General features: G+C 37.7%; 1 protein-coding gene across 1 annotated transcript; it reads left to right on the forward strand.

The window, feature by feature from the left end:
- The first annotated feature begins 10,646 nt into the window (after positions 1-10,646).
- SIX6 (SIX homeobox 6) lies at positions 10,647-15,046 on the forward strand. Its single transcript, XM_069733587.1, has 2 exons — positions 10,647-11,317; positions 14,407-15,046. Exons 1-2 carry the CDS (start codon positions 10,746-10,748, stop codon positions 14,567-14,569), a joined length of 735 nt encoding a protein of 244 aa, XP_069589688.1. The 5' UTR covers positions 10,647-10,745; the 3' UTR covers positions 14,570-15,046.
- Positions 15,047-25,951: the final 10,905 nt, after the last annotated feature.

A 25,951-nucleotide genomic window follows, 5' to 3' on the forward strand; every position in this document is an offset into this window, starting at 1 on the left:
AATGTGGTATTGTGTAAAATGATGATCTTGTGGTCTGTATAGGACCTATATATTGTTCTTGCACAGGGGCCCTGTCCTCTTCTGTCTGCGTCCGCCCCTGATGTAGGTAACACGACAGGAAGAGCATCCATTACCCACAACATATAAAAACCATGATTTTAGATAGCACATAAACCCAGAGATGTGTAAACGTAGTGCATTATCTGTGAATGCTTGACCGCTGTCAGCAAATAATAGTTACCCGCTGATTTTTCATCACATAGCAGAGTACACATGTTCTGCAACATGAACATCTATTGTAAAATGAAGCCTGAACACAAGATTTGATTTAAAGACTCTCTAACCTTGTCCCTGGACATTTCATGGATCACGCGGGCAGTTCACACCCTGTTGGCACAGATTCCCTGAATGCTAGAAGAACAAGGAGGAAGCATTGTTTGGCAGCATTGTCTTTCTAGTTGCATATTTCTTCAGATAATTATAGAACAATGTCCTTTCATGTTTTTGTATAGTTATATTTTCGGCTCAGTCATTCTCTTTAATTAGCTTACTTGATTGACCCCTAATCTGATAAGTTTCTGGCATGTTTTGTAGTATTTTCCTCAGCGCGCATTATCCCATGTATTGATGCTTCCATTAGCACACACTATTAAAATATATTTATTCTGCTTGATAAAAAAAAAGCGTGTGTGGCATAATGAAAGTTAAAAACATGAGGATTAAAGGTGCCTTTTTGGAATTTTAAAAGCACAGACCAGATTTTTTTTTATTAAAACATTCATGCTCTGCATTAAAAGCATTTATCATTTACAAGGAAAAGGGGCAAGCTTTAAATCATTTAATGCACACCCTGTATTGAGTTAGTGAATGCATTAAGGGAAGTATTGGCAACGCTTAGGGGAAGTCAGGGCTGTTTTTAAGCAAGAAAAAAAGGTGTCAGGTGTATAACAAACAAAAAAAAAGTCAAAATTATCTGGCTTTTCAGACAAATAATGATCAAGGATTTGTGCTTCAATTCTGCAGACAATGTGATAATGAAGATAATGAAGGGCCTGCATATTTATTTAATGATGTGATCAACTCACACTGACATTACTTTTCTATGGGGGCAATGAGTAAAAAGGGAATTTAGATCTTGCTAATTCTTATAACAAAGCATGCGGATAGAAATATGTACTACATAATTATCATGTTACCTGGAATAGAATAAACACTGGACTATTAGTTGTAATACATTTTCCCCTTGGACTGGATTTTCTGGTTGTATGAGAGTCTGAGGAGTAAGGCCGGGTTCACATTAGCTTGTGGGGGCTTTGCAGAGGGCTGCGTTCGTCCCCCGCTCAACCTCGCCTACTTCCACATACTTCTGCATGCGTCCTGTGTACCTATCTTTAACATTGGGTATGCAGGACATGCGGATGTATGCGGATGCGTCGTTTTGACGCGCCCTTTGTCCGCACAAAACGCAACTTGTTGCATTCCCGTGAAGTCGGTAGGCGCATCAAAACAATGCATCTGCATACATCCGCATGTCCTGCGTTAAAGATGGGTACGCAGGACGCATGCAGACATATGTGGAAGTAGGTGGGGCTTAGCAGAGGACGTACGCAGCCCTCTGCAAAGCCCCCGAACGCTAATGTGAACTTAGCCTAACTAGGGCTTTAGCACAGTAGTAGCAAAACACATCTGAGTGGACGTTAATCTAGGTAACCAAGTTTACAAAAGCGGAAGCACTCCATGGTTATAGTGGGCATCTCAGCAGATTACTGAATACAAATCACTATACAAAGACCACTGCCACACAATTAACCATACAGTGGTAGATACCAGTCCTGCAGACAAAAATGAGAGATTACAATATGGTTATATGTATAGTGGCTTACATCTGATGTTCTTCCTGATGAGGTCCTTCATTTTTCCCGGTCTTTTACTTTTGGCTGAAACCAACATGATGACTTCTTCCAGCTATGTAGGGTAGGAAAAAAGGATAATCACTTCCAGGGAGGACAATTCAGTGTGAAATCCACTTGTATTCACATAGTAACCCTGGTAGATCTTGTTTGGTCGGGGTTTGTAGGAATACACCAGCCTGGTATCCAGGCCAGAAATGGAAGAAGGGTCCATGAGAACTGGGCTGCAGGACCAATGAAAAAATGTTAAAACATAACTTTTCCTGTACAATTAAAAACATGGTAAGAAAAAAACAAAACAAAAAGACAAAAAAGATTAAGTATCAATAAACTTCTACGTTTAGGTTTAGCATCTACTGTATGAATAAGAGTTGCTAGCCTGAAACGTGTAAGATAATGGATCCTTAATCTTTGTAATCTTTTTTTGCTTTTTCTTACCATGTTTTAATTGTACGGTAAAAGTTATGTTTTAACATTTTCTAATAGGTGCTGTAGCCCAGTACTCATGGACCCATCTTCTCTTCCAGCTACAACTCGTCTTCAGAGTTTACCGCAAAGACATATGTCACAACTCACATTTACAACACCCCCATCTACTGCAAACCTGCATAAACTATTCACTTTTTTGCAACAAACAGTGTTCCTCTTACTGCCCCACATAGCAATAATGCCCACCACTATACCCCTTACATGGCAATAATGCCCTCTATATAGGCAAAAAACACCTCATTAGAAAATATTAATGCCACCTGTGAGTACTCTACAAAATAATAGTGCCCTCTTTTTGTCCCCCCAAGAGTAATATTGTCCCATGTGTGCCCCCTTAATAGTTATAATACCCCAAATGCTCCTATAAGTATTAATGCACCTTAAGAGTCCACTTTAGACAATTATTCTCTGAGAGCCCCTAATGGATATTAATTCCCCCTCAGTGCCCTCTTAACAATTAATTATAACCCATGAGTAATAATGCCCTTTCAATATCCCACTGAATGTGATAATGCTCCCTAAGCTCTCAATTTAAGATTCTGTAGTCTAATTTTGCACTAAGAATATGACAGTATTGATAAACATGTCCAATTGTGTTCTAGAGGTGAATATGGTGCTTTTAATTTCTTAGTCTATGTACCGTCATACATGGCGTTGTTGGGTGATTGAACATAAATTGGTTGCTGAAGAACAAGCCAAACTTTCGTTATTTGGCTAAAATGATTTTTTGGTTTGCCCTAGGAATCATTTTTCAGCAATGCATCGTCATGTGTAAACAGGACCTGGGCTTCCGAGAACATTGGCAGCCTATGTGCCACAGAATGGGTTATTAAACAGGCTATTAAATGATTACCAATCAGTAGTTAATCTTTAGTTCTGACTTTTTGGACCCTTATTCACCCTATTCTCCAGTCACTTTTATGTACTGTAAATTAATAGTCTTTTGAGCAGTGAACTGCGTGAGCCCTTGCTTACCCTATTTTATAAAAACATCTTAAAGGTGGAGGTGGCATTTTTAAGACTGCAGAGTGGATAGGACAACATCACCTAAACCTAGGTTAGGGAACCAAGCAATAAAGTCACTAAACCTATAATATCACCGTGTAAACCATAGGTAATCATATATACAAGTTATAACACTTCAGCCATTTTCTATTTTGCAAAAAAAAAGGAAAAACATGACATTAAAAATAAGATATCAGACAGTACAGGATGCAGAATAAAACGGCATAGTAAATTAATCAATATCTACAGTAAATAAATTATGGGGGCTAATTAGTCCTAAATTCCATAAAGTACACCTTTATCTACAATGCAAATGTACAAAAATCACAGCAATAATTATCCACCAAATTGTTAAACTGAACTTATGTCTAGGACCCCAATGTGTGTTTAGCACAAGCTTTGTCAGGTATGCCATTTTGGACACCAAATAGAGATAAAGAGGTTGAGTAAAATTCTGTAGGCACCAAGTTCAAATATTCCTACTGTAGTGGTTCCCTCCTATTTCAGTACTGTGGTTCACAACTTCCTCCTTGATCAACTGTGTGCATGGCTTTACGTAGACACAAACATGACAATTTCTGTGGTTGATATATTTGAAAGCTTTATGTTGGATTTTGTGCCCATACAACTTTATTTCTAGAAACCATAAATATGCATTAATCTACAGAAGTTATATTAAATTACAGTATGCACTACAGTTCAATGCGAAATTTTCAGATCTGTAGGATGCAGATTTAGGCTCAGCTTTTGTTGCTGCCTCAATGTCCACACAGGATTAGTTTAATGCTTTGATTTCTAAGGGTGGGCTGGCATGGGCCATGAGTTCACCTGACTGACAGATCTTTTTCTTGCTTCTACATAGGTTTATGGTGGAAGCAAGTATACGGATTTCCGTAAACCCATGGAAATGACTGGTACAGTTACAGAAATATCTTCAGTGTGTGGATAAAACACACATGTAGTCTTTAGGGTATGTACATAGAGTGTTTTGGCAAGGATTTTGGAGCAGATTTTGCTTTACAAACTGATTCAAATACTCTTTGAATACCACTTCTATTGATTTAGGTGGAACAATGGGCAGATGCACCAGTAGTGTACATGTATATATTAGATGAGAGTGTCAGCTCACCTCCTCCTTTGGTTAATATGTCCTCCAGGCTGCATGGATCCACTGGGTGAAGGTTGATATGCATCAAATAGCTAACATCCAGCGCCTCTTTAGACTAATGATCCCAGGAAATCCAAGATTTCTTAAAACATCTATTTATTTCTTCATATTAAAAACAAGTAACAAAAAAGGTCAGGCAGTTTGGATACACTCATGATTAATAAAAAGGCATAGAGACCAACATGTTTCAACCCAGGCAGGTCTTAATCAATGTTACTTGTTTTTAAAACATCTATTTATTTCTTCATATTAAGAAATCTTGGATTTCCTGGGATCATTCATCCAAAGAGGCGCTGGATGTTAACTATTTGAGTAGTGTACATAGTGCAGTTTTTGAATATGGCAGTTCAGCTAAACTATTAGAAATGTGTGTAATAACAAGTTTGTTGATTTGTTTCCAAAAACATCCAGCTGAACTGTGAATGTAGCTCTGGGATATAACACAGATTACAATATACGATAATTATAATACTAGTTACTTAATGTATATTTGCGAAGTCACTCTAATTTCTCCATACAGTATATCAAATGGTTATCATAGGTGCAATTTAAGGCCACGTTCACACAGTCAATATTTGGTCAGTATTTTACATCGGTATTTGTAAGCCAAAACCAGGAGTGGGTGAATAATACAAAAGTGGTGACGTGTTTCTATTTGGTTTTGGCTTACAAATACTGATGTAAAATACTGACCAGATATTGAACATGGGCTGATGCTGTAACACCACAGGGCTGAGGCTATTCTTATTCATTTGTGTTTTTACATGAACATTACAATCTGAAAATAATGCAAGCATCTCAATAGCAACATGCAATTGTAAGTATTCATGAGAGCATGGGAATACCAGTAGCTTCTATTTTCCCCTATAGAAAGTGACACGGGGAAACTTTTCTACAAGTTGTGATAGATAGATAGATAGATAGATAGATAGATAGATAGATAGATGATAAATAGGCTATTTATATTCACTGTTGCATAGATCTCATATACTACAGTATATAATAGCACAGCCATAGTCTATACATACATAATCTCTATAGCAGCATATACACATAGCTGTCCTAAAACAATAACGATACAGTAGGCCTGGCTTTTGCATGCATATTCGAGTGCTGCATTCAGAACTCTGCTGACTTTAGAGCTGAAATCTTCCATGATTAATTGTTCTCTAAGGCTGCCGTCACACTAGCAGTATTTGGTCAGTATTTTACATCAGTATTTGTAAGCCAAAACCAGGAGTGGAACAAATAGAGGCAAAGTATAATAGAAACATATGCACCACTTCTGTATTTATCATCCACTCCTGGTTTTGGCTACAAATACTGATGGAAAATACTCACCAAATACTGATAGTGTGGCGGCAGCCTAAGTGTCTGCAGAGCCCAAAAAAACATCATTTCCAAATGCCATCTCATCTGTGAGTAATCCTCAGGTGCTGACATCAGAATGTGGTGATTATACAAATATTATTTACAGGCAAATCAATGGAAAATGCATTTTAACTGCAAGGTGTTCAGTGAGTCATAGCTGCAAAGTGTTTGTCTTCTTACTTAGCACCAGTTTTATAGGGTAAAAAAGGTGGAGACATTTTAGGTTTTCCCTTCCATGTCTTGCTTAAGGTATGCCAAGTAATTAAATGAATAAATAAATAAAAACTGTGAAAATATGCACCCTCCATTGTGTTGTTGTGTATAAAATGATTGACTGTATGCTTTTCCTAGGCAATGAATGCATTTATTCCTCCTTGAACTTCCTCAGAGGTTTTAAGTAGATGGAAGTTTGTACTTTTTCATTATGATACACGTGACATCTTATTTGCACTATAAAATGCCACATTTATGTTATTTTACTTGCTGATTATATCTATGGTTATTCGTTCAAGTAGCTTTCAAAATGTAAATTTAATTCTGAACTTATTAGGCCTAAGAATGTGCAGATTAATGCTGAGAGATAAAACATATATAACTATTTATTTTAAGTTATTTTTTCCCCACTAATTTAGAAAAATACAAAATAATAAAAAATGTTTATAAACACATAAGTTAGTGTGAGACTATTCAGATTAGTTGTCAGCGGTGCATATGTGCAGACTATAGAAAATATGTTAGATAAATAACAAAAAAAAAGTAGAATACCAATTTCTATGTACAATCCACAATGATATAAAGATTTGTCTGTGCCTCGAGGTTCTAAGTGTGAAATAAATCTTCTTAGCTATATTGGGATGGAAAAGGAAAGATTAGCTGGAAAATTGTAATTTATAAACTTAATAGTCTGACCTAGCATTTCAGCAACCACCCATAGAAACTAAGTGAACCTTTGCCAACCCAGTGTTGTGTCCTGCCCTACATTTGCCATCCTCACATACAGCAGAGAGGTCACTGATTCTCTGGCACAGCAGTTTAGCAAATCCAGACAACCTGTGGCCATTGAATGGAATTGCAGCCTTGCACTTTGCACCACTGTAAACCTGATTGCTAATGTCTCACCTCCTGAAATCTAATGTTATTTTCATATAGCTGCAATATATATTTATACATATTTTCATTGATTTTTAGATTCTTTGGCTTAACATGTTGTTCCTGGCATAAACTATAAAACTCTACCCCAGTGTATAGGAAACAAAATGACCACTCTAAATATATTTATGGCATAAGTCGCTCTTTTGTTATTACTTATCTCTGGTTTAAACAAATAACCTAAACCTAAAAAAAAAACAAATGTATGCAATAGAAATATTATTTTTTTTTGCATTAAAGTGATGTATCATTTCTTAAAGCAATGCCATCGCTAGATTTAGTGGCAAATAAAACAAAATGCGGCGAATCCTTAGCTCTGCTCACCGTCTGTGTCCTGTTAGGCAGAAGTTATAGTAGAATTGTGCAGAATTAGGGGAGCAATAAGGACTCAATTAAAGAAATCTCATTTCTGCAGCAAATATATTCTCTAATCATATCAGCAAATCAGTCACTATCATTATGTGTTATACAAGCAATGTCCCGAAATGTGCAGTATTTAATCAGTTCACCTAGGAAGGCTTATAAAAAAACATAATGCTTCTCTGTTGCACATACAGTTTCTTACATGCATCTATAAGAATCGCAATATCTAAGCCCAGATATAGCAAAATAATATGGGCATGCTGTGGATTGAAATATCCAAGGCATCCACTAAAAATATGCAAAATTCGGTAGTATTGTACTTTACTTCTTCACTGATTTTATTTTTAATGCAGTTACCGCATCGGATTTTGCAACAAAGTACAAGGATATCGATTACTAGGAAGCTGCATGTACACTTATCTAAGGATAGGATTAAATGTGAATTCTCGGCTACATATAATGTTCACATAGTATACAAAAAGGAGAATTTTGTGTTTGGGAAATTGTTCTATTACCTTATTACTTTATGTATATATACAGTTATATCTATCCAAGTATCTTTATAATTAAAGGGTAGATAGATAGATAGATAGATAGATAGATAGATAGATAGATAGATAGATAGATAGATATGGGATAGATGGATGGATGGATGGATAGATAGATAGATAGATAGATAGATAGATAGATAGATAGATAGATAGATAGATATGAGATAGATAGATATGAGATAGATAGATATGAGATAGATAGATATCTATCTATCTATCTATCCCATATCTATCTATCCCATATCTATCTATCTATCTATCTATCTATCTATCTATCTCATATCAAATTCAAATTCAAATTCAAATTCAAATGAGCTTTAGTCCTGCCAATAAAGCTCATTTGAATTTGAATTTGAATTTGATATGAGATAGATAGATAGATAGATAGATAGATAGATAGATAGATAGATAGATAGATAGATAGATATGGGATAGATAGATATGGGATAGATAGATATGGGATAGATAGATAGATAGATAGATAGATAGATAGATAGATAGATAGATAGATAGATAGATAGATAGATATGGGATAGATAGATATGGGATAGATAGATAGATAGATATGGGATAGATAGATAGATAGATATGGGATAGATAGATAGATATGGGATAGATAGATAGATAGATAGATAGATAGATAGATAGATAGATAGATAGATAGATAGATAGATAGATAGATAGATATGGGATAGATAGATAGATAGATAGATATGGGATAGATAGATAGATAGATAGATATGGGATAGATAGATAGATAGATAGATATGGGATAGATAGATAGATAGATAGATAGATAGATAGATAGATAGATATGGGATAGATAGATAGATATGGGATAGATAGATAGATAGATAGATAGATAGATAGATAGATAGATAGATAGATAGATAGATAGATATGGGACAGATAGGTAGATAGATAGATAATCCTTCCCCACAGATTCATTAACATATAATATTCCCCCTTCAATATGAGACAAATAATAAGTCAGCTTGCTACAAAGGATAAGAGGAGATCCTTGATTCAATAATTAATATGAAATCCGGCTGGGATCTTGTGGTTTTGCTGTCGGATTCTATGAAAGTGAGCAGCACTGAAAGCCTTCTCATCCCGCCAGCTCTGAGCCTCCCATAAATGATGTAAATGGCTCGGAGGGTTTTTTTTTTTTCAAGTGAACTGCGTGGATCTGTGAAAATAATATCAGGGTTTTCCGTCAGAATGAGCTTAGCACTGTACTGAGGCGTATCCTAATCCGACCCGACACCTCCAACCATCTGCGGTATCTATCTGCCTTCTTATTTACCAAATCTTCACGAGCAAAAGACAAATTGTTCTTGATACTAAATAAAAGACGCTTGCATACCTCATAATGCTGCTTCATCCACAGCGGAAGGCGGCCGGAGAGCAGGGGGGATAGAGGAGTCTCTTCTTCGTCTCTTCTCTTAGCAGCAATTGTTTCATCTTTATGGGGGGGAAAGCCCAGACCTACCAGACAGAATGAAGAATATTCTTGACATAATGCATTTGAAAAAAAAACCAAGCAGCCTAATGCTTATCGGATGCAAATAATAACAATAATAATAATAATAATAATAATAATAATAATAATAATATAGCCTGAGATCCCTCCCTTTTCCTTTTGTAGGTCGGGATGTAGCAATGAAGAAGAGAGATGCTTCTAGATTTGTTACAGCTCTTAACCATACACAAGACTTGACATCATCTTAGAAATCCCGACAATAAAGCCTAGGCTGCTCTGTGGGGATATGGATGACTATGAGCATAATCACAAGTACGCCATGTAAAGAATATCCAGCCTTCACATGTTCACATGGCATAAATGGTTAATATAATATCCCTTTGATTTAGAATGGGGCGCAGGGTCTCTCCATTCTATATCAGCCTGTCATTGTTAGTTTGCTTACTGTAATTCGTATGTAACCCCTTCTAGTGTACAGCATCATGGAATCACTGGTGCTATAGAAATAAATAATAATAATAATAATAATTTGTCAGGCAGTATAAGGAAGGGTTAAAGGGTCTGCTTCCTGCCTGCTCCACTCTGTGCACGATGACCTACAAATGACTTCTCACCCTCTGCAGCTCTTCTCGGTTTTTGCTTTTTTTTTTTTTTACTGCACATTTTGAACATGAGTCTGATAAATATTTAGGCGATGACAATGTATCAGTAAGGGATATATATATATATATATATATATATATATATATATATATATATATATATATATATATGTGCCATGGGCGATCGCAGATTAACCCTTCCAAGCCTGCCTTACAGCGCAGGATGAAGCATCCAGTGCCACTGCATCCTCAGGACTTGGATCTGTACAGTCACCTCTCTCATTGGATGCCAGTTGGGCAATGCTCTGGGTGTTTTCGCCTAATCTTCTCTCCATGTCCAATGTGTGTGTGTGGGTCACAGAGACGGGCCGAGGAGCCAGCATGGAGGTGATGTGCGTTCCCTGCGCTGCACTGGGAGGTGCTGAAACATCACCCTCGCCCTCTCCTTTGATTGGCAAAGGCTGACACTGATTGACAAGAAGCCATGGCAACCCAGCAGCCAATCTGCCAAGTCCAATAGAAAATGGTTTGTTGGCTCGCGGCAGCTTCTTCCCTTTAACAGCAGATCGGCTGTGATACCTAAGCCTGGCTCTTGGAGTTGGCGAGTGCATCCAAGAGATCGTCGTCTCCAAGGGGGAGACACAAGCGGCTTCAATGTTTCAGCTGCCGATTTTGAACTTCAGCCCCCAGCAAGTGGCCGGGGTGTGTGAGACCCTGGAGGAAAGCGGGGATATTGAGCGATTGGGTCGCTTCCTTTGGTCTCTGCCAGTGGCTCCTGCAGCTTGCGAGGCTCTTAATAAAAATGAGTCCGTGCTACGTGCCAGGGCCATCGTGGCTTTCCACACAGGGAACTTTAGAGAACTCTATCACATTCTGGAAAATCACAAATTCACCAAGGATTCCCATACTAAACTGCAAGCACTGTGGCTGGAAGCTCACTACCAGGAGGCGGAGAAGCTGAGGGGGAGACCCTTAGGGCCAGTGGACAAGTACAGGGTCAGGAAGAAGTTCCCTCTGCCCAGAACTATTTGGGACGGGGAGCAGAAGACACACTGCTTTAAAGAACGAACACGACACTTGCTTAGGGAGTGGTATCTCCAAGACCCTTACCCAAACCCGAGCAAAAAGAGAGAACTGGCCCAGGCGACTGGACTTACCCCAACACAAGTAGGAAACTGGTTCAAAAATCGGAGGCAAAGAGACAGAGCAGCAGCAGCCAAGAACAGGTATGTGACAGGTATCACAGCTTTACATTGGTGAGATATATAGATATATATATGATTAGTTTCACAATATCATATTTAAATAATTCTACTATAAACCTTTCCACCCTGCTTGTAAACTATATTTTAAAAGCATGTTTATTTCATGATGGCCTTAGTATTGCTACATGCGCTGTGCGCTGGTTTTGTCATATATAGCGTGAATATATATATATATATATATATATATATATATATATATATATATATATATATATATATATATATATCAGAAATTTCTTATAAAGAGACAAATACGCTTCCATAAGCATTAGCTACCACCCATATCGTAATTACATCTTTGATAATTGGTCAGTATTGGCTTTACACAAGGACACGTGTCTATCTATCTATATATCTATTTATCTATGTTTTACAGCAGTCATTGAGGTTTTAATTTTTTGCACTGTTAGTACTAAGACTATTTGCATGGAAAAATACCAAATCTAGATAGGTAGATAGATAGATATGAGATAGATATGGGATAGATAGATGATAGATATGGGATAGATAGATAATAGATTAATACATAGATATGGGATAGATAGATAGATTTTAGAGCTAGAATAAACAAAGGAATAAAGATAATATAGATAATGATAGATTTTAAAGACAGTGGGAATGAAAGAATAATAAAAAGAAAGGAAGCTAAAAGAAAGAAATATTAGATGAATAGATGAATGTATGTATGTATTTATATATATATATATATATATATATATATAAAGAGAGGGAGAAAATAGATTTTAGAGAGAGAACTACGTAAAGAATGAAAAATAAATATGGAAAGCTAGAGGGAAAAAAAAGAAGAAAGATAAATTAGATAGATAAATACTGTAGAGAGATAGATTTTAATGACAGTAGGGACGAGCAAATAAAAAATAAAGAAGAAAGAAAGATAAATTAGATGGATAGCTGAATAGATAGATACATGCATAGATAGATAGACAGATAGATACAGTAGATAGATAGATAGATAGATAGATAGCTAGATAGATAGATAGATAGATAGATAGATAGATATGGGATAGTTAGATATGGGATAGTTAGATATGGGATAGATAGTTAGATATGGGATAGATAATAGATAGAGGGATAGATAGATATGGGATAGATAATAGATAGATATGAAATAGATAGATAATAGATATGGGATAAATAAATAGATAGATATGGGATAGATAAATAAATAGATAGCTATGGGATAGATAGATAGATAGATGATAGATAGATAGATATGGGATAGATAATAGATAGATAGATATGGGATAGATAATAGATAGATATGAGATAGATAGATAATAGATATAGGATAGATAGATAAATGGATAGATAGATAGATAGATAGATAGATAGATATGGGATAGATAATAGATAGATAGATATGAGATAGATAGATAGATAATAGATATAGGATAGATAGATAAATTGATAGATAGATAGATGAATAGATAGATTTGTGATAGATAGATAGATAGATAGATAGATAGATAGATAGATAGATAGATAGATATGGGATAGATTCATAGGTAGAGAGAGGTAGATATGGGGTAGATGGATATATAGATAGAGAGATAGATATGGGATGGATAGATAGATAGATAGATATGGGATAGATAATAGATAGATAGATATGGGATAGATAATAGATATAGGATAAATAGATAGATAGATAGATATGGGATAGATAATAGATAGACGGATAGATAGATAGATAGATAGATTTGTGATAGATAGATAGATAGATAGATAGATAGATATGGGATAGATTAATAGGTAGAGAGAGATAGATATGGGGTAGATACATATATAGATAGATAATAGATAGATAGATATGGGATAGATAGATATGTGATACATAGATAATAGATAGATAGAGAGATATGGTATAGATAGATAGATATGGAATAGATAGATAGATAGATAGATAGATAGATAGATAGATAGATAGATAGATAGATATGGGATAGATAATAGATAGATAGATATGGGATAGATGATAGATAGATAGATAGATAGATAGATAGATAGATAGATAGATAGATATGAGATAGATAGATATATAATAGATATAGGATAGATAGCTATGGGATAGATAATAGATAGACGGATAGATAGATAGATTTGTGATAGATAGATATGGGATAGATTAATAGGTAGAGAGAGATAGATATGGGGTAGATATATATATAGATAGATAATAGATAGATAGATATGGGATAGATAGATATGTGATACATAGATAATAGATAGATAGAGAGAGATATGGTATAGATAGATAGATATGGAATAGATAGATAGATAGATAGATAGATATGGGATAGATAACAGATAGATAGATATAGGATAGATACTAGATAGATAGATAGATAGATAGATAGATAGATATGTGATACATAGATAATAGATAGATAGAGAGAGATATGGTATAGATAGATAGATATGGAATAGATAGATATGAGATAGACAGATAATAGATAGAGATAGATAGATAGATAGATAGATAGATAGATAGATAATAGATAGAGATAGATAGATAGATAGATAGATAGATAGATAGATAGATAGATAGATAGATAGATAGATAGATAGATAAAGTAGAATTAAACATATCTGATGTACTGCATTTGTATTTCCTGGCAATGAAGGTGTTCCTTCTATAATGATGCAGTGATCTATTTAATCCTGTTAGCTGTCTCGTATGGTTGTGCAGAGCACTAAGCCTCCTGCTTCTGGCCCTGGCAGTAGCTCTGTGCCTATATACTCACACATAGGGGTCACCAATGACTTTGGGAGCACTTGATGCTCTATATGCCGCCCTGGTTACTGACACCCCATCTTCTGCACACCAAGCCCTCGTCTGTGTTTCCCCTCGTAGAGCCAGCAAATTGTCGGGGGCTTGAATGATGAATTGCTTCTACAATGTCTGCACAGCTAACTCTGAAATGTCGGGGTGCACAGAGGGCATTTGGTGGGTGCCATGGTTGTAGGGCGCACCCATTCTCACACGCTGTGGCTTATGGTGACTGTCCCTTCCTGTTTTGTCTTGCCAGGCTGCAGCAGCAGGTCTTGTCCCAGGGATCTGGACGCTCATTGGGCCCAGACGAGAGAGGGGAACAGTTGGGCTCAGCCTCCAGTCCTGCAGCTAGCCTGTCCAGCAAAGCGGCCACCTCTGCCATCTCCATCACATCCAGCGACAGTGAATGTGACATCTGACCTATGGGGCATACTTAACGCAGCAAAAACCAGGAGATCAGACTCAGAACGGTGCCTGACTAAGCAGAACAGCCGTGGCCACAGGGACGACACACTGGGGCTGTCAGGACACCAGGGAGTGCTGATCCCAATGTCACACTCCTCCTTACATTATTGAGGACTGCGAGGCTTTATCACCTTTCTTTTGGGGACCTTGATGACGCCTTTAATGCCAAGTTGCCAAGTGTCTAAGCGCCTGCCCATACACATCCAGTGGGTATTTCATGTTGGAAAAAAAGACGCTGTTATAATATTATTTTTTTTTGCTTCGTTTTATTTTTTTTTTATATATATATATTATATGATGATGACTTATTTAAAGGATTGCCAATGTTAGACTTCCTTTGCTTGTCTGTATGTGCGCAGGTGACTTGTAGACGCATGTGCACCAAATCTATGGATCCAATGAAGAAGCTACAATAAAATATGTACTGAGAATTCTTTACTACTTTAAGAGCATTATTTCTTCAATATATGGGTTTGTTTCCTACTGATTTTCAGGGACTGATAACCAAATGAACATGAACAGAATATCAGTGGTATGAAGTGCCAGGATAGGAATGGAAGCTTTTATTTTCTGACTATACCAATAGAAACAATTTATATGCCTCTAAATTATTTTAACAACTTACATTTTTTTCCACTATCCTTCCTTTTTTTTCTTTAATTTAACTTAAGGTTATTTTATTCATAGAAATCATAGCAATTAGCTTAGAATGGAATAGATCAGGCCTGGAATAAAAAAATAAAAAATAAAATGTAACCTTATTTTAAAGACAAATACAGTGCTGTGCAAATTTATTGGGACAAAGCATTTTTTTTAAAGTAAAATCGTAAGTTGGTTTCCAGTCAGTGATTCAAACCAGTTTTAATATATAATAAATAAATCTTGGTCAACTAGCCAGTGGAAAAAGGTAATTTTCAGAATTAGTATGTAACAGTGTTTTATAACATTTTAGTTTTTTGGTTTGTCCCAATTAATTTGCACAGCACTGTACTTTACGTAGCTGTATTAAAAAAAAAATTAAAATGCCCAGGTAGCAAATATAGAGTACAATGTGATTTTCAGCTTGATTTTTTACAAATAACGGCAATAATAATAATATTTAATATTGTTAGCACAATATACTGTATGTTTAGTATTATTATTGTGTAGATTTAGCACTATATATATATATATATATATATATATATATATACACTCACAAATATATATAAATACAGTAATAGTAGTAATTATTATTATGTGTCCGATGCATAGATGCATATTTTTTTAAACCTTTTTCTGTTGTAATTCTGCTCCTCAACCTGGGGAACAATAATAATGATACTTTTTATGTGGTGGGTGTATAAACAATCCAGGGTTTTATCATTAGCATACACTCTTTCTGATACATTTTATTATTATAATTTCTATCAGCCTGTTTGCATTTACCCCTCATATGCATGTAATAATTTCACATTCCCATTTTGCTATGGCCGATTCCAATCTGTCAAATGTATTTATTTGATTCGCATTCTCTATATTTTTGCTATATACACACCTCAGTTAAGGATGGTAAATCTTTTTGCACATACACGTTTATATTGGTGCAATAATATATATGTGTGTATGTATATATATATATATATATATATATATATATATATATATACATACACTTATACATATATATGTGTGTGTATATATATATATATATATATATATATATATATATATATATAATATGTATATATATCCCTGCCTTGTATTTCTTGTTGGCAAGGATGATGCCATGCTGCATCTGTCTCTGGGTGCAGGAATGCTTAGTCAGACGGAAAGACAAAGAGAATCTCCATCATCCAGTGTGTGATATTGTGATTCCAGCTTTCTCCATCACCACATTCCTGCAACTGTGTACATGGCTGCTCCATATGTAACAGCCATGCAGAGGAGATGCTCTTCTCAGGTGGGCTCTTCAGCCTTCTACGATTTCTAGCAATTACAATATTAAAGAATCTGGAGAACCTGATAATTAGCAGGAAGCAGCAGAAATTATTATCCTAATTAACCCTCAGGGTTCCAAACATGTAGTATATATATATAAAGCATTAAGTTGTGCTCCTGAACCTGAAGCTGATAAGCAGCTTTCCCATTATTTGATGCATGTACAAATCCACACTAAACATTTCATTGTCCCATTGTTGTAGGTAGGCAGGAATATGGCTGTTGACAGTAAACAGTTGTGCCCATAGCCCATAGGTGCTCCGAGCGCCCATTGTGCGCCCATTGTGAGTTGTGTGTCTTTTAAACAAAAACAGAAAAAAATATTGTGTCAAAAGTAATGTGAACAAGAGTGAAGGGAGGGAGCGTTTCCCCCTCTATTCAGCTTGCAACATGGTGGAATATTTCCGTTTCTTTTCAATGCTGGGGCCGATCTGGGCAGACATGAATGGGACGTCTTGTAAGCAGGTCTATGAGGCTGTCAAACTGCTCAGGGTAATAAGCGCTAATGATGGGGTTTGGAGTCCTCTTCTGGACAAAAGGGGGCTCAGAGTGTTTTGTGAGGCTGAATGGCTAATACGTTTTCAGGGGAAAATGAGTTAGCTGTCAACAGATTGATTTAGCCAAAGTAAAAAGAAAAGAAAAGGCAGTGTTACAGGTTGAGACCAGCCTAAGTCCTATGGCAGCTGGGGGCAGCCAAGGCCCCCCTACCCGCATACAAGTGTGAGCATAACATTGTACAGTGCATTCAGTGCGCAATGGCTACAAGAGTGGTCACTGTGCAGAGCTCCGGTACACACAGCTAGGCGGGGTAATGCCCAGGAAGCGGGTACAGGTGTGTGCTCCCCTCCCTGCCAAACACTTCAAGGAAGGACATCACTAATTACCTGTACATGTATGAAACTCTAGAGGAGAGGGTTCTAGCTCATTTAGGAACATTCATAAGTGGCTCTTTCAACAAAACTTATTTTCATCCTATAATAAAATATCTATCTATCTATCCCATATCTATCTATCTATCTATCTATCTATCTATCTATCTATCTATCCCATATCTATCTATCTATCTATCTATCTATCTATCTATCTATCTATCCATCCCATATCTATCTATCTATCTATCTATCTATCTATCTATCTATCTATCTATCTATCTATCCCATATCTATCTATCTATCCCATATCTATCTATCTATCTATCTATCTATCTATCTATCTATCTATCTATCTATCTATCTATCCCATATCTATCTATCTATCCCATATCTATCTATCTATCTATCTATCTATCTATCTATCTATCTATCTATCTATCTATCTATCTATCTATTTGTCTGTCTACCTAGCTATTTGCAAAAAAGTAGAGGCATGACATCCAACGTAGAAAATATGAAGAGTTTAATGGCCCATAGTGTTGGCAACCTTTCTGCCAAGTGAGGACCTTACTCGAGGTTTGATAAATGTACTCAATCGGACCGAAAAGTTGCCATCACTATGGGCCATTAGATTCTTCATATTTTCTATGTTGGATGTGATGCCTCTATTGTTTGCCTATATTGGTGGATTGGTTTATGCCTAAGAGGCTTTTGCACCACTCTCTCTTTTGTTGGTACAGCACTGACTGATTTCTTTCTTTCTTTCTTTCTTTCTTTCTTTCTTTCTTTCTTCTATTCCATCTGTCTATGTATATTTTATCTATGTCTATCTGTCTCCACATCTTTGTATCTATTTATTTATCTATCTGTATGTATCTATCAAACAATATCTATCTATCTATCTATCTATCTATCTATCTATCTATCTATCTATCTATCTATCTATCTCATATCTATCTATCCCATATCTATCTATCCCATATCTATCTATCTATCTATCTATCTATCTATCTATCTATCTATCTATCTATCTATCTATCTATCTATCTATCTATCCCATATCAAATTCAAATGAGCTTTATTGGCAGGACTAAGTACATGTTAGCATTGCCAAAGCATATGGTAAAAATACGGGGGTGGGGGAGGGGGGGCATATAGAGGTCCAGGGAATATCAAATTCCTTTTAGAGGATAGGGGATGTTTCCAGGGTGGGGTATAGGAGTCCATGACATATCGGGCTCTTTAGTCGGGGGATAGGGATATGTCCAGTGTTGGGGTACGGGAGTCCATGACATATCAGGCTCCTCTTAGTCTGTGGCAGGCACTGACATATTCCGCTGCTACGGCCACTGCACTTTCCTCTTCCCCCAGTATTATCAGCAGTTTCTCTTCCTCCTCCTTGGAGGTGAAATCTATCTATCCCATATCTATCTATCTATCTATCTATCTATCTATGTAGCTATCCCATAGCTAGCTATCTATCTATCTATCTATCTATCTATCTATCCCATATCTATCTCTCTATACCATATCTATCTATCTATCTATCTATCTATCTATCTATCTATCTATCTATCTATCTATCTATCTATCTATCTATCTATCCCATATCTATCCCATATCTATCTATCCCATATCTATCTATCTATCTATCTATCTATCTATCTATCTATCTATCTATCTATCTATCTATCTATCTATCTATCCCATATCTATTATCTATTATCTATCTATCTCATATCTATTATCTGTTATTTATCTATCCCATATCTATCTATCTATCTATCTATCTATCTATCTATCTATCTATCTATCTATCTATCTATCTATCTATCCCATATCTATCTATCTATCTATCTATCTATCTATCTATCTATCTATCTATCCCATATCTATTATCTATTATCGATTATCTATTATCTATCTATCTCATATCTATCTATCTATCTATCTATCTATCTATCTATCTATCTATCTATCTATCTATCTATCTATCTATCTATCCCATATCTATTATCTATTATCTATCTATCTATCTCATTTCTATCTATCTATCTATCTATCTATCTATCTATCTATCTATCTATCTATCTATCTATCTATCTATCTATCGATCTATCCATTTATCTGTTGTTACCGTGCAAGGCTGAAGCTGAATAATGCACAAGAAAGCGATTAGAGGTTTGTGTTCCCCTTTCTGCCAAACACTTCAACTCAGGACATCACTAATTACCTGTAAATGTATGAAACTCTATAGGAGAGGGCTTAGGAGGGAGGCTAATAGCTCATTTAGTAACATTCATAATAAAGTGGCTCTTTCCACAGTACTCATTGCTTTTTCTCCTAGATTAAAATATTTGGTTTTCCTTATTTTTAGTCAGTTGAATATTTGCCTAAAAAAATATTTGAGGGAGAATTTTGCAGATCAGTTGTCCATTGAAAATGACATCTGTTAAGCCTTTATAAATCTACACTATTTGGATCTTAGGAAAAAAAAGAAGGAGCTTTTAATTTTGGACCATTGAGGCATCCAATTAACTGTAAGGATCAGGCTTCCGTTAGCTTTTACCTAGTAGCCACTCACCATAAACACATTAGATACACTTTGTGGATTCTGCTGCGTTAATGGATTAGACATCACCTGTTTGTAATTTTTCAAAGAAATACAGTAAATGGAAGAAAATATATGCCCCGACCTGCACTAATAAGGAGATAAACCTTCATTGTGCCTTCACTGCCCCGATCCTAAATGATTAGTTTAGGTGGGATTTACAGCACAAATGAAACACCTGATGTTTAAAACATCACAAAATGTAGAGGTACCTGATGCTAGAAGAGAAATTAATGGTGCTTACTGTATGTACCAGAGGAGTCTAGCTCTAATCATTGAGTTTTAGAGCTGAACACTAGCCTATCTATCTATCTATCTATCTATCTATCTATCTATCTATCTATCTATCTATCTATCTACCTATTTATTCCATATTTATCTATCTATTCATCTATCTTTCTATCTATCTGTCTATCATCTATCTACAGTATCTATTTATGTATCTTTCCACTATTTCAAGTGTGTCTAATCTTCTAGAAGAAACATTGTGAAGCAGTGCCAAAAATACTATAATATGGATGCAAAGCTTTTTGGACCTATAACCTACTAGCCCAATATAATATACAGTATATAGACAAATAAGCAGCACTCCTAAAAAATGAAAACAATGAGGGACTTTTTCTTAGCCCATGTGGCAACGTTTCAGTTCCTCAACAAAAACAAAACCCTATTAGAATACTATTTTTCATTACAATTTTGAGTCGCCATCTCATAAAAGCATCCATCTATCTATCTATCTATCTATCTATCTATCTATCTATCTATCTATCTATCTATCTATCTATCATATATTCTTTAGAGGATAATTTTTTTAAAAGACTATTTATCACTGCAATTTTTGGTGGCCATCCATCCATCCATCCATCCATCCATCCATCCATCCATCCATCCATCCATCCATCCATCCATCCATCCATCCATCCATCCATCCATCCATCCATCCATCCATCCATCCATCCATCCATCCATCCATCCATCCATCCAATTTAACGATCTATTACAAGACAAGACAAGGCTTAAACCCATTCTAGCTTTTATTACATTTACCAGTTGTCTAGTTCTGCAATAACACATGTTACACCCCCCACTTAACATTGTAATTACATAGTAGTTACATGAATGGGAGACATTACATACATTCTGGGAGATTATTTATTCTCTTAAATATTACAGACATATATTTCTCAAACCTGGAAAATTAATTCACCAGGGAATCTAAATTGCTTGCCAATCTGCCAATTTTTTTAATTGCAAAATATTATTATTTTTTTATTTGGGCTATTTTTAATTTTACTCTTATTATTAGACTATTTGCTTGCCAGTTGCGTGCCTATTTGTATGTGATAATATTTCTTCCTATATAAAACTCAGTGTGACTTCCAAACTTTGTAAATTTAGGAGACAAATGAATTATTAACATGATCTCTCAACTCTGTGATGTAGATATTTCCATCAACCTTCTATTGCTTGTAATGTCCGTTTCTCTTTCTCTGTAGAAGAGCCTTGTGTGCCCTGACAACTTAGTTGATCTGGTCCCCAGCTGACAGCTCCCTTCTGCCTCATTTCATTTGGTCAATCTGAATTTGGTGATCTAGTCAATCTTTTTTTCAGAGCCCGTGTAACCTCCCCAACTATTATAACAACCTTTACCCCTAGTAATGGTATAAAACAATGCCAGGTCTGAGTCTCCGGCACAAAGGACCAGGGCCCCTCTTGAGTTAATGATAGAAACATTTTAACACAGGTGACAAAACATTTTCATGACTAAATAAAGGCTAATAGAGCTCATTTAGGTTTGAATACTCTCTTATTCTGATCTAATTGGAGGATGATTAGAGATTTTTTTTTTCTGGCTGACATAATTCTATATTGACCTTCATATTTCTTTCGGGATTTGTTCTAATGTTTCAAAAGAGAACTAGAGTTTTTCATCTAAAAATAATAATAACAACAAAAACAACAGATAAAGAAACATAGGGTTATACCAACATATTGATTTATGTTAATTGTTGGTATTTTTATTTAAATATTCCCAAATACTTTATATTCCTACAAGGTGTGCACAGCTTTTAGTCAAATTGCATTTTTTATTATTAATTTTATTATTGAATTATTGAACAACTACAGTGCTCCGGGTCAATCCTAAAGGTTAATAAACCTGAATATATAAGAACATGAAACTAATTTTTTTCTTTTCTAGGAGAATATTTGTGTGCAGAATTTTTGGACAACTATTAATATGCAGAATTATTGTGGAACTAAATGAAAAATCTATATTTTCCCATCTCAATTGTTTATTTGCATCTGGTAAAGTGAGAATAATAACCAAACAACTCAAAATGTACAGTGAAGAGCAAAAGGGTAACAATATTGTGAACTTTTGACTTTCAGGCTGCATATCTCACCATCCACTACTGCTTTGATTGTGAGGCTACCATCATCTTATAGACAATCATCATGGCTATCTTATACATAAATTTGACTTGCAACTATTTAGCATATGATTAGTTATGCAGATTCTTATCATGGCACTGCATTGCTATTGTTTTGCTCAAGGTGGTGGAAATTTTTCTTCCTGAAAACTACAAATTACAACCTGTTCTCACATTCCCTAATAGCTCAGTGTATTATTAGGTTGATTCCCAAGTGAAAAGTCACTGGTTAGAAGCGAGGAACATCCATGATGAAGATGTCCCAAGAAAAGAGAAACAGCATCATCCAGCTCATTGAAAGTGGTCTTTCTGCCAGGAAAATTGCCAAACTGCATCATGTGACTGCCATGACAGTTGGAACAATACAAAATGAAGTCCATCCATCCATTCAGAAGCCAGAAGGTGGACATCCACGCAAAAAATCGGAGTCAACAAGTTGGCTCATCCCAAGGTCTATCGGTTCTGCTGCGACAAACACGACGGTGGATGTGACTCGTATGCTTCGTAATAGTGAGATCACTGATGTCCATGCAAGTGTAACAAGGTGGCACGGGGTGGTAGTTATGGGCAAGTCCACTAGGTCACAGTCAGTGAGCACCCTGGACCCTTGCACATGAAAAGACAGTTCAACTCCCAGCCCTATGGCACAGTTGGCTACCTCTGACACACGGTTGCTCTCCATATGGGAACGGCGTCCTCTGGATGCACCACATGTCACAGTTCCAACAGCAGCAAACATGTTTAATAACAGTGAAGTAAAGAAGATAACAATTCCTGAACTGTCCCTATTCAAAGAGGTTGCTCCATCAGCAGCAGCATCAGAAGCATCAGCTCCCAATCGGCTCCTGGGAGCTAAGAGTCTCTTGGGGGGCACCTCCTCAGTCCTAGTGCCCATTCCTACTGCCCGGCAGTCCGGTGGCGGTCCTTTCTCCCCTCCAGGGGTGTGTTCTGCTCCCAGCAGGGGAGCACGTCCTGTCATGGGCAAACCTGCCCGGGCTCTGCTGCAGAAGCAGGAAATTGCAGCCTCTTCAGCCTGCTGGCCCAACCCCCTTTTTGCTTAACCCTTTCTATCCCTACACTAACTTGGAACAATTGTCATAACATAGAATATACAAGAACATTGAATATATAAAACATTACATATTAGACATGACGCATTAATACTCTTAAACATACAGGAACCATTGGGCACAGTGCATAGGAGAGAGGAGGCAAATAAGGGTCCCCGCCACCTCCTTACACCCTTCCCTCTTAAACTATGGTCGTCCTTAACCATGGTGCCTGTAAAACAATATGTGTAAAAAACAGTAAAGTTAATGAGAGTTCAAATTCTCCTAGTGAGGGTCTGATTGACCCTGGTCCCTTTGCTCCTGGGACCCACAAACAAATACACTGGCCCGACGGCCAACTTATCCATGGTCCACACAGTCCTGACCGGCTCACACCTCGGGTCCTACTGATCGGCTTTCCCCTCTGTATTTTGACCAGATCATGGGCCCACTAACATATTTGGGTGCAGCGCTTAACGGGGGCTAGTCCAGGGTTAAAATTGGCCAAACTTCAGAGTTAAAGCAGTTCAGTCTTTGTTGTACACACAGTCATCTGCTGGACACAAAGTTTATGACAACCAACCCTCATAGGGTTTCAGCCCCATTGATCCAGCAGGGGGTGCACAACCATGCACAAATAAATTTGGAGGTGGGGGAAAACAAAAAGTCAATCATCCGTGACTGTATTGGCCACCACTGGCACCTCAGTCCTGGTGCCATACTGGACTCCTTGCCCTTAAGAGACGCAGAACAGTCTCTTCACATTTTCCTTAGGTGCAATCGGCACATTTTTTTTAAAGGGGTCACATCAATCAACGTGCGGCTGCTAATTTGTATAGTGGGCCACATGCGTACCCTGCACTACAGTGTACATGTGGGACAAGGATCCTTTGGAGGAGAAGTCGCCACTATTTCTCCTGCTCTGTGCCCCCTCCAGCAGCAGCCCCATAGCGCCCAGTGTTATCTGCTCCGGCAGCCCAGCTGCAGCCACCACACTTGGTCCAGGCGCCGCTGCTTCCCGCCGCCTTACTGCTACAGCCGGCAGCTCATGACTTTGGACTTCCTGTGGTCGTCCTTCCTCCAGACTGGAGGCCATTTTCACGGCCACTGCATATTGCCCTCAGGGTCCTTGCTCGTTCACGAAGGTGACGTAGTCCAATCGAAGGGGGCCCTTAGGGGTGATGGAGCCGATATTTACGCAGATTTTCCCCCAGTGACGGCCTCCTGGATGAAACCATAACCCCTCACGGGGTTAAAATACGAGATGGCACCGTGGGTAAACTTGTTGGTTATAGCTCCCTGCCGGGGCACTACAATTCTCCCACAACATGGTGTTCACGCCACTTTTTCTCTCTTTTCACCTCCTGGATCCACCGGACCTCTTAAGGAGAGCGCTCCTGGACCTCCTCCAGCCAGGCACTAGATGGGGCAGCGGGACTTGGCAATATCAACAGGGCTGGAGGGGGTGAGGAGATAGGAACTGGTGCGGCCATCTGGTCGGGCTCCGACCTTCTACTCATCGCCGCAGCCCCCAGTGACTATCTCCTTGCACGGCTGCAGAATCCGATGATTGCGGCCGCGACGACTCCCCTCAGTGCAGCCTTCAGGTTCTTCTGGGCTGTTTCCGACTCTAGTTTGGGCTCCATCAGTCCCAAAAACCTTTTGTCCTCCATAGCCTGTGCAGCGCCCCAGAGATTTGGTCGTTGCAGTATGACACTCTGCCACTAAGGGGAGTGATGGTACGTCTGATGGCACTGAAGGAATTCCACTGACCAGGTATCACCAGCACATATACACTTCACACTCCGGCCACTAGGGGGAGCAAAAGGCTTTATTTATTGGGCCCCTCCTCACACTGGTAAAACTAGGGTTGGATAGAAAGTTAGTCAGAAGCTGACTGGGTTGGATTCAGGCAACATCCCGTGGCAGGGGGTGTTGCAGGGAGAAGGCACAGGGGGGTCCCTGTCAGGCGTGGGAACCTGGCAGGCACCTAGCGACCAGAATAGAACGTTAAGGAACCGCACCTGCACACCCCGCGGCGGTATCCTAAGAAAGAGACACGAAGCGAAGGATATTGTGAGACAGTGAGAAACGAGATCAAGCACAAAGGAGAGCCAGTAGGAGTCGTGCCGTGAGACCGAGGCAACATCCTACTGAGGCGCGTAGCCGGTGGCCGGAACACCGAGGGAGTAACTGACTCTACGCCTTACTTTGAACTCCGCAGGACAGTTAATTATAGGTTGGCTGTCTCACCTAAACACCTACGAAGACATAGGGGGCAACAGTGGGAGAAGGGCGTCTCTAGGGTTCCAGAAGACCTCCAGGCCTTCCCGTCATACGGGTGCGTCCTAGTCATACATACCTGGGGGACGTTGAACTAGAAAGATCTGGA

The sequence above is a fragment of the Ranitomeya imitator genome, chromosome 1 (assembly GCF_032444005.1).
Source record: "Ranitomeya imitator isolate aRanImi1 chromosome 1, aRanImi1.pri, whole genome shotgun sequence".
NCBI lineage: Eukaryota > Metazoa > Chordata > Amphibia > Anura > Dendrobatidae > Ranitomeya > Ranitomeya imitator.